Below are 13,315 nucleotides of genomic sequence, written 5' to 3'. Positions count from 1 at the left end.
TTAAATGATTCGGTGTATCGCAATGTAAGAAAATCATATACACATAACCAATAAGAACATCGAATAAAGAATAAAATGTAAAAAAATTAATAAAATAATGAAGTAGCGCCTTTCCACCAAGGCGCCCGAACGCCTTGACTCTTCAAAACCGCTAGGACGCCTTGGTGACGCCTTAATAACTATGAGACAGATTTGACTACAAAGTCTCAGCCATTGAAGAGGCTAAGAACCTAAATGTTTTTAGCATGGATGAGATGCATGGTATCTTGACTACATATAAGATGAGGATTGGTAAATCCAAACCCACAGTCAAAGAGGCTGCCTTCAAAGCTCAGAAGGGTCAGAGGGCACACCAAGAATCAGAAGATGGCAGTAAGAGAATGAATGTGAAGCTAACTTTATCAGAAGTCTACAAAGAGGAAAAGGAAAGTTCAAAGGGAAGCTAACACTTAAGTGCCCCCTTAAGTCACACTCCATTTGGACTGCCTCTTGCCCTTTGGACTCTTCTTGGGCTTGGAGAAAGATTCTTAAATATAGATATCTTGTCAGTGAGGCCATTCGTTCAAGCATTGATGATGGGTGTGATACTTATCTTTGGCTTGATCACTGGCATCCTAATGGAGTTCTTGTTTTCAGTTTCCAGATATAGTAATCATATTAGATATGATACTAGCTCCGACAAACTGGCTAAGGTTTCTTCATTATCAGAAATGGTATTTGGTGGCCTGGTACAAGCATTTCCAGTAATCTTATTGAAGTCTGGTCTCATCTCTCTCTTTTGTTTTGACCTCGAGGTAGTTGTGATTTAGTCCAATGGCTTCCCAATTCCTTTATGAAATTTACCTCTGCCTCTGCCTAGAATGTGATTAGATCTCATGCTCCTGAAGTCCCTTTGTATAAGTTGGTTTGGTTTGGCTCTAGTATTCCTAGGCATAGTTTCACTATTTGGAGAGGGCGGACCTTGGCGCAACAGTAAGGTTTGCTCCATTGCAACCTAGTGGTTGGGATTTGAGTCCAGAAACAGCCTCTCCATTAAGTGGGGGTAAGGCTTTGTACATTACGACCCTCCCCAGACCCTGCAGTGGCGGGAGCCAATGCACTCCCTTTTTATAGTATCACTGTTTGGAGAGCTTTGACATTGTCACTTCCTACCCAAGATTTCCTCCGCAAGAGAAACCTGTCTATCCCCATTTTGTCTCTGTTGGAACTCTCAAGAAAATGTGGTGCACTGCTTCTTTTCTTGTTCCTTCTCTAGATCTGTTTGGGAAGGTATCCTTAGAAAGTGTTGGCACTATCATAGAATTATCTGTCCGTTTTAGAGACTGGAGGTGGATCTTGAAAAATTTTAGTGGCAAAACAACTTGTGACTCCATTGGTAAGCTTGCCTCTGGCGTTGTGATTTATCATGTTTGGTTGGAAAGAAATAAAAGAAGAAGATGGACGTCCTCAAAGCATACTATTGAGCAAACATGGGAAGCTATTTCTTTTGAGATCAGAAACAGGCTTCTTCCCATTCATACTGTGAGCCCTGATACTCGACGAAACAGGCATCTTACCTCATCTTGGGATCTCCCTATTCCCCCCCTACCCTAGCTCTTTGATGTATAATCCTTTTGTTAGCTGTTTCTCCCCTGCCTTTGGTTGTATCATCTTTTTGATAGTTGTTTCCCCATCTTTTGATGTATCATCTTTTTTATAGTAGTTTCTCTCATCCCTGGATTTTTTATGTATCATCCTTTTGTTAGTTGTTTTGTTTTAGTTTGGATATTTCCCAGAGGTTAGCCTGTTTGTCTGCTACATTGTATTCTACTTGTTCCTTTAATATATTTTTGTTCGTCCAAAAAATAAGTGCTTCAACTGTGGAGGACTTGGACACTTTGCCTCAAAATGTTCATTCTAAGGGAAGACTGACAGTGAAGAAAACTTTGGCGAAGAAAGAAGCATAGTTGTCATGGCGTCGCCATGGCGCTTCCATGGCATCATATTGCTAGAATAATGTACATATTGACCAACGATATGGTATATGTTATTCATATCAACCGATATGGCCTCCATGGCACCGACATGGACGCCATACCACGATATATGGCCATATCGGCCGATATTATTGATCAAGTGTAAAAACTTTAGTTTTTAATAATAATTATTATTTTTTACCTTTTAAAAGATGATGCTTTTATCTTAATGTGTATTGGAGGTTCAAGTTACACCTGCAATACACATTAATAAAAAATAAAAAAAAACAATTTACTAATAATGCCTATACCCTAAATCCCTAATAGAAAATTAGAAATCGAAAAGACTCAAGTCTCAATAGAGAAGGAGAGACCGAGAGAGTCGTTAGAAGGAAGAGATGCTACTTCTTCACCTCTTCGAGCTCCGGCAGTTCTCTCCAGCAGTCCAGCGGCCTCCTTCGTTCGCTCCGGTAAGTAATTGTTTATTTATTTTTTATTTGGTAGTTCTTTTTCTTCAGTTCTTCAGTTCTTCTTATTCTTCTCCTCCCAGCCCTCCGGCAAGCAACTCTATCCTAAACTGAACTTCTTCTTCTTCTTCTCACTCACTCACGCACACACACACACACAGAGAGAGAGAGCAAGAGAGAGTCGACACTCGACAGAGGGGTTTTTTCTGGTTTCTCCTTTTATCCATCCTCTCTTCTGGTTCACAACAGTTCCCCACGGTTGTGAACTATGCTCGATCATTCCTTCTTAAACCTTAAGCCACATGCACTGGGCGACCTGAACCCGAGAATCTTAAGCCGTAATATCTCTGAGTTGGAGTTTTGCAAACAAAGCTGATTTCTTCTCTATCGCCACCTGCAAATCCTGCAATTTCTGGGAATTTTCTTTAAGTTGTAAGTTGTTTGTTCTTTGTAGCAGCTTGCCACCTTGCCAGCTTGAGCCATTGAAGATTCTATTTGATATTTTGATTTCAGCACTGCCACTTCCCCTTAAGAGTTAAGACTTGATATATTTACAGAAACAGAATTGCCACTCTCTTGTTATTGACACATTTAGAGCAAATTTTTTTTTTTTTTTGTTTGGTAAAGCAACACCAACAGCAGCAAGCACATATTCAGTTATTCACATCAGTAAATTTTTTTATTTTTTTGATTGGATGGGCTGTTTATTAGGTTTATTCACTGATTTTTTATATTATAGGGTATATATTATAGCATACTAAATGACATTAAAAATAGAGAAAATAAACAATAAAACATGGTCGACATGATCGCCATGGCAATGCCATGGTGGGCGATATCTTGATAAATCGATTAGACACCCCTTCACCGACTTGGATCGCCGTGATGACGTGACAACTATGGAAAGAAGTGACAGAAGAAGGTGAAAGAAGAATTATGGAAAGTCGAACAAGAAAAACTTCATTTCCAAGAAATGTGCCAACTCATTAGATGATTGGTCCCATAGTGGCTCAGAAAATGATGTGAGTCCTTATTCATGGCCATTGAAGAGAACAGGCAAAAAGGGAGAAAAATCTGACGAAGAGAAGTTTGGCTCAGCGACAGATGAAGAGGAGATTGAAGCAGAGTTTGACCCTGAAGGAGAGTTGATTGCCACCTTAGATGAACCAAGTGCTGAGAGAAAGACATAAGAAGACCTTCAAAAATCTAAGGGATGCAACTGAGCTTGTCATGAAGCTGAAGGGGCAAGTGAAAGAGTACAAGGCCATAATAGAAGCATTAGAAGCCCAAATTATCTTGAAGATTGAGAACTGCTGCAGACTTGAAGATGAGATCACAATCCTGAAAAACCAAGTAACAGAGTTACACAAAGAGGTGAGTGATCATCATGAGCTTGAAGAAAGGACATGTGAGCTTGATGAGATTCTGAAGAGTCAGAGACCCACTCACATCAAGACTGGACTTGGCTTTGTTGAGGAAGTATCTTCAAGTGAGGCAAATAAGTCATTGAAGACCAAGCAGAAGGGCAAAGGTACAGTTGAGAGTCTTGTGAGAGTAGAAGAGAAGAGGCAACAGTAGAGACAAAGAGAAAGGCAAGGCAGACAAGGAAGCTGAACCATGACAGCTACAACAAGGTCATCTATCAAAGGCCAAGGAGGTACATGGCTCCAACAACATGGTAGAAACACAACCCAGGTTCAATTCCTATTTTTGGGATTATTGTTTTTCATGTAGTGGTTATGGTCATAGGAGCTCAGATTGCAAATATAATGTTGGGCCAAGGAACTATGCAAAGGAGAAATCCTGTTTCACTTCCGATGGGACATTCTATTGAATGCTCTATGCCTGTTATAGGTATGGGCACATTGCAAGAAAGTGCAGAAGAGTGCCTCCATACGAGCAGTGGCAAGAAGAAAGCAGTATCATGAAGCCAGGCAAAGCAAGAGAACTTTTAAGAGGCAACTACAACAAAAGTCTCAAGCAATCAATAGGAGTGTATGAAATGATAAGGTCACAGCAGAGCAGACAACATATATATCTCTACCCAGCCATTACCTGAGGAGACGCCTGTAACTGCCTTCGGAAGAATTTGGGTGTGGATACTTCTCCCAAGCATTGAAGTGCGCAGAGGTGCATACTGAACGGGGGAGCAGTTGTCATTATTGTATCTTTTGCTCCAATATGGATTCACAGGGAATCAGTTGAAGTGCACCCTTTTGATTTGTTGTCAAAGGGGGAGAGTGACACAAAAAAGGAGAGAGATCCCAAAGAAAAAGGGGGAGAGAGCCCTTATGAAGGTGGAGATACCTCATGTAGGGGGAGAGGTTATGTGCAGTGAGAGGGAGAGGTTATGTAGGGAACATGGATGTTCTGTGGTATATTGTTGCAGGTGTTCATAAAAGAAGTGTGTTGTGATGCTTTTGGAGCTTGGAGTGTGTGTTGTTAACAATTCCAAAGGGGGAGATTATTGTGCGAAGAGGCCGTGGGTATTGTCATTGTTGTCAACACAGCCAACACATTCCCGAGGTGATGGGTGGATTGCCAAGGTCGAAGCATGGTTCGTTGTGAAGAAGAGGCCAAGTTTTTCATCAAAATGAAGTGCGGTACTTACGTAGATTTGACATCGAAAGCACTCTGTATGGCGTTGAATGATGACTTGTCGATGCCAAGTGCATGGATCTTGATGCACACTCGACGTTGATTGAAGTATGTTTCATGTCGACATGCATGACTGACAAACTCAATACACAATAGTTTTTGTTTGACACTTAAAGAGGACTGTCAGCAGTGAAGCCGTATCGATTGATGCACACTCAATGTCGAGCAAGTTACATCGCACGTCAAATGCAGCTGCACTTGACCAAAATTATGTAAGTCATCCTTGACTATTTAAGTTGGCTTTTGGGCCATATGAGATAAGAGAGACATTCCCACTCAAGAGAGGAGAAAAGGAGAATCTCCAAGTCAAGAAGCCCTCTAGAAGAGTTTCTTGATCCCTCATTGATTGTGCATCACTTGAGAAGGATTCTTCAGGCTTTACAAGACATCATCAAGGGTTTGTGAAGAGAGAAGAATAAGAGGCACCCACGAGTTTGTGAAGAAGATATTGAGGTGAAGATTATGATTGGAGGAAATCTAGGAGAAGCATCTCATTGTAACCTTTCAATTGTGCTTTCTCTATTGTAAGGGTATTAAACTGTAGGCGAGGTGTTTGACAAAATGCCACAATCAATATATTTGGCATATTGTAGGCATTTGTGCATGCCATTTATTGTGTAACTGTAAGTTATCAAGTGGTTGCTTGATAGAGGGGTTGTAGTAGCTCCTTTGTGGTGGGTGCCACATAAAGTTTGGTAGGTGCTCCTTTGTAGTGGGTGCTACATATATCCAGGGTTGGTGCTCCTTGTTTTGGGTGCCGCTTAACATAGTATTATGCATTGTACTATGACTGGATTTGGGTTGTAGCCCAAACAATCATTTGAACCGTGGACCTAGCCACATTGGCAAACAATGTATTTCTGGTGTTGTGGATGTGTTTGCATGTGGTTTGCTCCTTGTGCTTTGTGATTATGTGGATGTGAATGTGTGTGCTAGCTCAATGTGTGATAATCCCCTTAGTCGGCAAAAAGATTTTGAAAGATATGTGACTGTTTCACCCCTCCTCCCAAGTGACTGCCTGAGTTCAACATATCATATGGATATTCTTGCTAAATCCATGTGAGCCTTATCATTTATTAGTTGGCTGTTTCTTTTTGTTAAGTTTAGGTAAAGAAAGGTACTTCAAGTTAGATTAAGATTGTTTGCAGATAGTCAATCTGACAATCATTCTCTGCATGGGATGAGCCCTGGAAATGAGGTCACTTTTTGTCTGGAATTATCCAGTTGCTGAATATGTTTTCCAGAAGTTAATGAAAATGAGAAATTTTTTCCCTTTTCATTGATGGGAATGATATTGCTCTAAGAAATTCACTTTATGTGAAAAAAAAAAAAGTTTTTCATGATCCATTGTCTTATGTTTTTTCTCTTTTCCGGTTCTCTTTGCAGTCTGAGGTTTTTGCAGTTGCTTTTGCACTTCTTGCTGCTGGCGCCATAATTCTGACACTGAATGTTTTACTCCTGGTAAGCATCTGTGTGTGTGTGTGTGCGTGCACGCATGTGTTGTGTGTGTGTGTGTGTGTGTGGATCTCTTATGTTTTGTATTGTCTGTTTCAGGGTGGGCACATCATCTTCTTTCAGAGTCTAAGCCTTCTTGGTTATTGCCTGTTCCCTCTTGATGTTGGAGCCCTGATCTGTATGTTGAAGGACAATGTGATAATAAAGGTGGTTGTGGTTTGTGTGACATTGGCATGGAGCTCCTGGGCGGCGTATCCATTTATGAGTTCTGCTGTCAACCCCAGGAGAAAAGCCCTTGCTCTTTATCCGGTCTTCCTTATGTATATATCTGTTGGTTTTCTGATAATTGCCATCAACTAAGGCATCAAAGAGGGTGGGTACTGATCATATCTCAGCCATCGAGGTTCAGATGCAGGTATTGATTGGCATTTGACATGGTTATTTTGCATCTAATGTGATTTAGTGATTTTGTTCCAATTTTTGATCCTACTTGGTTTTGGGAGATTTAAATTTGTCCGACTTACATAGTTGTATAAGTTTGTTTTTTTGTTTTTCAGTTTGTATTCTATGGTTTGACACCTTAGTGTCGAGATATCAAGTTTTTGTTTCTTCTTAAGCTGATTGGCTCAAAGGAATATATATGTATGTGTGTGTGTGTGTGTGTGACACAGAGAGAGAGAGAGAGATGGATGGCTGCATTTACTAAACTTCTTTTTTTTGGGAAAACTACTGTCCCTCCCCTATATTTCACATAAAAGAGTGCCCTCCCTTGTATAATGAATATGACACTCCCCTCCGTTCCCCTAAAATGGAAAGATTCTATTAACCGTACCCAGTTCGTAAAAAAACAGTCAAGTGATGACATTAGCCGTAATATATTCATTTAAACCCAAAAATACCCTTATATAGTGATAGTCTAAGATTTCCCTCCCTAATAATAAGAGAACTAACTAAAACAAAGAACTTCGTTGAAACCCTCTCCGCGGAAACCATGTGATTGAGGCTGAGATGTGCCGGCCGAAGATTGTCTTGGATTTACCTGGAAAATTGCTGGAAATTTCACTGGATGCCAGTCAAGCTGACGAAGCTACTGCTGAACATCATGATATAGAGGAGCTTGGTACGATTATAGGTTGAGGCGACGGTTGAGGCAGCGATTACAAGTGATTGGGAATGATATCATTGCTGAGAATCACATCGATCCCTGGATCTGATTCACTAATTGAACTACCAATCTTGGTCCCAACGAGGGATTCATTTTCAACTTTATTCTTCGACTAAGTCTAGGATGGGAAAGAAAATAGAGGAGAAAAATATGGGGGAGTAGATGAAATGGGGTTGCAGGTGAGGGAGAGAGGAAAATAGAAAGAGATAGGGTAGAGGTGGAGAAGAGGGACGCGTTGAGGATGCAGGGTGCGGCGGCTAGTGTTAGAGGAGGAAAATGGGTTGCAGGTGAGGAAGAGAGGAAAATAGAAAATGAGAAAATGGGAATAGGAGCGGTTGTTTCAGTGAGTATAAATAAAGGTTGGAGAATAGAGAATGGGGTTGATGGATTTGGGATTTGAGACTGGGTTGCATTGTATAGGAAATTTAAAAATGAAAAAAAGATCAAAAGAGGAGATATGAATTTCTGCTGGGTTGAAAAAGATTGGAGATGGAGATGAGGGCTTGGGTTTCAATTTTGTATGGAGAAGGAGATGGTCTTACAGGTTTAGGGTATTAAAGAAGAAGAAAAAGAAAAGAAGCAGAGGGGAAGAAGAGGGTTTGGTTGGCGGCAGCCCTGGAGTTTGGAGGTTTGTGTTGTGTTTTTACATTAGAAAACGGAGAAGATGAGAGATGGAGGAGATGATTCGGTGAAGAAGGAGAAGAAGTTGGGGATTTGGTGGCTGCGGTAGTTAGATGGGTTCGGTCATTGGTGAGTTTCAACCCAAGAAGAATCATTCCATTTTATGACGACGGTGCTCTAACGTCAGGGTGATAGCAGTGGTGAGGGCGCTGATGTTTGGTCACTCAGAAGCGTAGAGGGGTGGGGTGGGTTGGGTTGCAAGAGGAAGAAGAGGAAGAAGAGGAAGAAAAAGAAAGAAGAAAGAAAAAAGAAGGGTATGAGGTTAGAGATGAGGGTATTATTGTCTTTTTCATTGCATTTCTAATACTATAGCTAATATGTATAGGGTTGATAGAATCTTTCCATTTTAGGGGAGGCGAGTGTAATTCCGCCCTCCCCCCTCAACGATTATCACCTCTAATTCGCTGTCCGCTCCAATTCCCTCCGATTCCTCACATACAAGCTGAAATGATCACCCTACCCCATCTTAGGCAGTGTGTTCGGGCAGGAGGTAGGGTTATCATTCCTGCTCCTATGTAAGTAATTAGAGGGGATAACGATTCCCACCCCCCCCCCCTCCCTCACCTTTTTTTTTTTTTTTTTTTTTTTTTTTAAGGGAAAGAATTGTCTAATCACATGAGTTTTTTACCCAAGAAAGTGAAACCCACCCACACTCTGCAAAAGTCTAATGAGACACTCGGGCAGGTGATAAAAATAAGCGAATTATATTCACAACATGTGCTCCAAGCGAAGATAAATAAATAAAGCTGTTGTTCCATGGAACTATCAAAAGCTTTCAGATCGGGATGGATGGCCTCAACATAACTCACATATTTTATTGGATCAGCAGCAGCCATTTCTGATTACACCAATCAATCGAGGAGTCAACTTTTATTGTTCCAATCCATTGAGTCAAAATTGCTGAAATCAATTAACTTCTTCGGCCCCCTATACTACGAATCGTTATCGTCAACGATTTCTTGATCGGTGCGGTTTTCTAGTGTCTCTTACAGAAGGGGGTGGGATCCACCTGGAGTACTTGATCGAACACTCTACCCAGGTAGGGTACACTCTCGTCTTGTGAGAGGCACTAGGAAACCGCATATGATAAAAATTTCCTATTCTACTGCCTTCGTAATCCATACCACTAGTACTCTATAAACACCTAGGAATATCAGTTTGAAATGGTGGAACCTCTGTGGTCCAAATGCTCCCTTAACTTGTGTTATACCCTCAAGGAGACAATTCGTATATATTGATGCGTAATACAAATAGTAGCCCTTTCTATGAGTACTTACTTGCCAAATGGAAGTCTAGAGTGTTTGTTCAGATGGCTGAATTAGGCATATCTTTTAAAAGAAAGGAGGGCTTAAGTATGGAATAAAACAGAGTCATGCACCTTGCAACCTCATTAAGAAGTCTCAAGAGGCATGAATGAAACTTTATTCTTAGAATTTCATGCTCAGGTTGAAGGTACTTAGACAGGCCAATCCATTAATTTTTGCAAACCTTTTTGAAATTGTGAAGTTGTATGGACAATGTGTACACATATATGCATTTTCCATCATCCTTGATGTGTTTTGGGGTCTAGATTCTCTTATCGCTCTGTCTAGTTGGATGTAAAGATGTTGTAAAATGATGTTCACTGTGTTGAGAAGAAAATACAAATACCATAATAAAGAAAGAATGGTTTTTACATTCTACAAAGAACTATCAAGGAAGGAATTCCATGATGATCTGCCTTTTTAAGGCAATTAAAAGGCAATTGGAGAAGTCCTCTAACAAACTGACTGTTGCATATAGTGCATCAGGCCAATTGACTAACATGCAAAAATCATGTTTCACCTCCAGTAGGAACACCCCAACCCCGGTGAAAGAGGAGATTATGCAAATCATTTCCCTATAGCGTAGCACAAGGATAGAATAAGTATCTGGGCCACCCTAGTGACTTTACCAAATCCAAATCAAACCTCTTTTGCTAACATTAAGGATAAATCTTTTGTTCGTGGAAAAATCCAACACCAACACACAGTGCACGCACTTGGTGAAGGTAGTGTGGGCGTGCAAGAGCCTTTGCGCAGGTTCAAACGAGGCTGAAATGACCTGTTCTAACTTCCAATCAGGAGATCGGTCTCCCTCTTGCCTGAGTAACTCTAAGGACTTTTGGGTTAAACTGTAAGCGCAGGCCAGATACAAAGATACCGGAATAAAAGGATTAAAATAACAAAAGCACAGACAATGATAGAGAGTAAAATAATGACAAAGACAAAAGTAAAATTAATTAGATCATACCAAACGTGGACATAGACCCCAGGCAAAGCCTTGTGTTGCCCCAAACTGGATGATATAACCGTACATGCTTGGAAGAGGAAAAGTACAAGTAAAAAGATGAATAAAATAGAGTTGTAGGTTTTTGTTTGGTGATGTCCTTCTTTGGGCTGGACTCTTATCTTATATAGAAGACTCCCACCCAATAACTTCCGCAAACCCAAACTCCCACGTGTCCCTACACGGCTCGCCACTTCCCCACTTTCTACGGGTATGGTGGGTCCTACCTTTCATGACCACATGCGCTTTGACTCGTCTTGGACTAACCGTCCCTATGTAGTTTCCTGGTCGATGATGACCCTAGTTTTAAGATAATGTGATTCTTTTTCTAAATTTTCTATTGGTTTTTATATATTGTTTTATGCATTGTGATGCATGGAATCACATATTTATTAAAATAAATACAAGATAACATCAAAAGCATAAATCGTAAGAAAATCAAATACTGAGAAGAGTAGAAGAAGGGGTAGTTGTAGTCTCAACCCTAACCCTCATAAACAAAATGGTAAATATGTCAACGGATAGGATATTATCCAAATCCGTTCGAAAACTAATAGGATATTATCTGAATCCATCCAAAAACTAATAGGATATTATCTGAATCTGTCCGAATATAATCAGATACGAATATGATAATGCCACTATCAGACCAAATTCGATCCGTTTACATACTTACCATTAAGGGAAGAAATTATCAAGCTACGAGATATAGAAGGTTGCCTATAATAGACTCCAAGAATAGTTCCCACTCTTGAAAGGAAACTACTAAATCAAGCCGGACCCGTATCAGAGAAGGATCCTCCTCTCCAATCCACGCTACCAAGCCACCAATATAAATAGAACTCTCCCCAGGGGGCAAGGTATGTCACAATTTCTATTTCACACGTAGAGGATATTGCTCTGCTATTCCCTTCAATTGCAAGGAAGCTGACTTATGCATTGGAAAGTCTTTGTCGAGCACAGTCCCGACCCTCTCACGGTGTCTTTTCCTTTGTCTTCCACAGGTGTCTCTTGAAGTGCAACTCGTAGCTACGGAAAGTCAGTTTTCTATTTCAACAGTTGCCGCCATCAGTGGGAACGATTGCAAGGCGATTTCCTAAATAACCAACAATGGTGACTACCAGATCCACTGCTATGACTACCCCTGAGCTGAGTGCCTCCACCAAGGTTCCTGATTTAGGAGCCTCTATCTAGGTTCTAGAGCCTGGAACTTCTGCTTGTGGTGGACGTCACCATTGGTGTGGAAGAGCAACCAGACCGCCTCCTCCTCCTCCAGTTAGGGGGCACGCAAATCGTAAAAGGAACAGGGGACAAACTCATACTCACCAAATCCTGGATCAGGGAGGAGGTGGACAAAACCTTACCGGAGCATATGGTCCATCCATTGTTGATACCTAGGCTAAATGAGCTGCAGTAGCTGATGGCCGAATGGATGTTATGCAAATGCAGATTCTAAACCTTGAAAAATTAATGCGTGACGCGGTTAAACGAATTTCTCACGTCTAGTTGCCACAGAGAAGTTCAATAGAACCATCATTAAGCAGCAGCGGCAAACCAATTGGACACATACGACCTACCGACCCTCCTAGAGGTCATAGACATCCAAGCAAGTCTCCCATCCAAATGGATCATACATACCACGGTTGTCCCATTAAGTCTCCCCTGCAAACGGAGCAAGAACCTTATCTAGGTCATACATATCGCCGTCGTAGTCCCCAACGAAGTGAGACGCGAAGGAAGTCTAAAGAAGTATACCCCAAGAAGAGGAAGAAGGTCTCAGCAAGCAACTGAGAGAGCTCATTGAACAAATACAAAAAGTGTTGAAAATACAGTCGTGCATGGAGGATTTGAAATTTTCCAATGGTAATGCCTTGTCTGATGAAATCATGAAGGCCCCGCTTCCAGGAGGGTTCAAGCCACCAACCTTTGAGCTCTACGATGAGAAGACTGATCCAATAGACCATCTGAATTATTTCAAATCAACTATGATCTTCACAGGTGCTCCAGATCCTATATTCTGCAGAGCCTTCCCAGCTTCCCTTAAAGAACTAGCAAGGAAGTGGTTCTCGAAGCTCCGACTCAAATCTAAAATATTTTGCTGAGCTCAGCAACAAGTTTATGGTTAACTTTCAAACCCGCTGCCAGATTAAGAAGAATTCTGCCACACTTATGGTCATAAAGCAGCGCCCAGGAGAATCCCTTCGTGATTACGTCAGCAGGTTCACCCGCGAATCTTTGGAAATTGATGACCTAGACCCTCAAGTGGCCTTTGCTGCATTGCAGAATTGAGTCATAGACTATAACGTAGTCATATCTATAGTGAAAAGGCCTCAAGAGAACATGGCAGAGTTGCTGGCTAGATGCAACAAGTATGGGAACATGGCTGAAGTACTGGACGCCCGGAAGGAATAGGATCATGGAAAGAGTGACAAGCCAAGGTTAGATAGGGGAGATTATGGAGAGCATGCTAATCGAGATAAAAAGCCCAGTATGAGAGTTAGGTAAACCGAGATCAGAGCCCGTGGAGATCGAGAATGGTGCTCACACATTAGAGGTTAGACATCTTATATCAAATAAAGGATTATAACATTATATGATGGCCTAGATGGATAAAGTCAAACCTTAAC

General features: G+C 41.1%; 1 protein-coding gene across 2 annotated transcripts in view; it reads left to right on the top strand.

The window, feature by feature from the left end:
• LOC122659945 (protein YIP4b-like) overlaps nt 1-7,083 on the top strand; it is a 41,674-nt gene extending 34,591 nt beyond the window's left edge. For both annotated transcript variants that reach the window (XM_043855105.1, XM_043855104.1), the window contains exons 3-4: nt 6,467-6,541; nt 6,635-7,083. In XM_043855105.1, the coding sequence (XP_043711040.1) occupies nt 6,467-6,541; nt 6,635-6,895 (336 nt within the window). In that variant the 3' untranslated portion in view covers nt 6,896-7,083. The remainder of the gene's footprint in view (nt 1-6,466; nt 6,542-6,634) is intronic.
• Nucleotides 7,084-13,315: the final 6,232 nt, after the last annotated feature.

Source organism: Telopea speciosissima, chromosome 4 (genome assembly GCF_018873765.1).
Source record: "Telopea speciosissima isolate NSW1024214 ecotype Mountain lineage chromosome 4, Tspe_v1, whole genome shotgun sequence".
NCBI lineage: Eukaryota > Viridiplantae > Streptophyta > Magnoliopsida > Proteales > Proteaceae > Telopea > Telopea speciosissima.
This window is presented reverse-complemented; position numbering and strand designations above follow the sequence as displayed.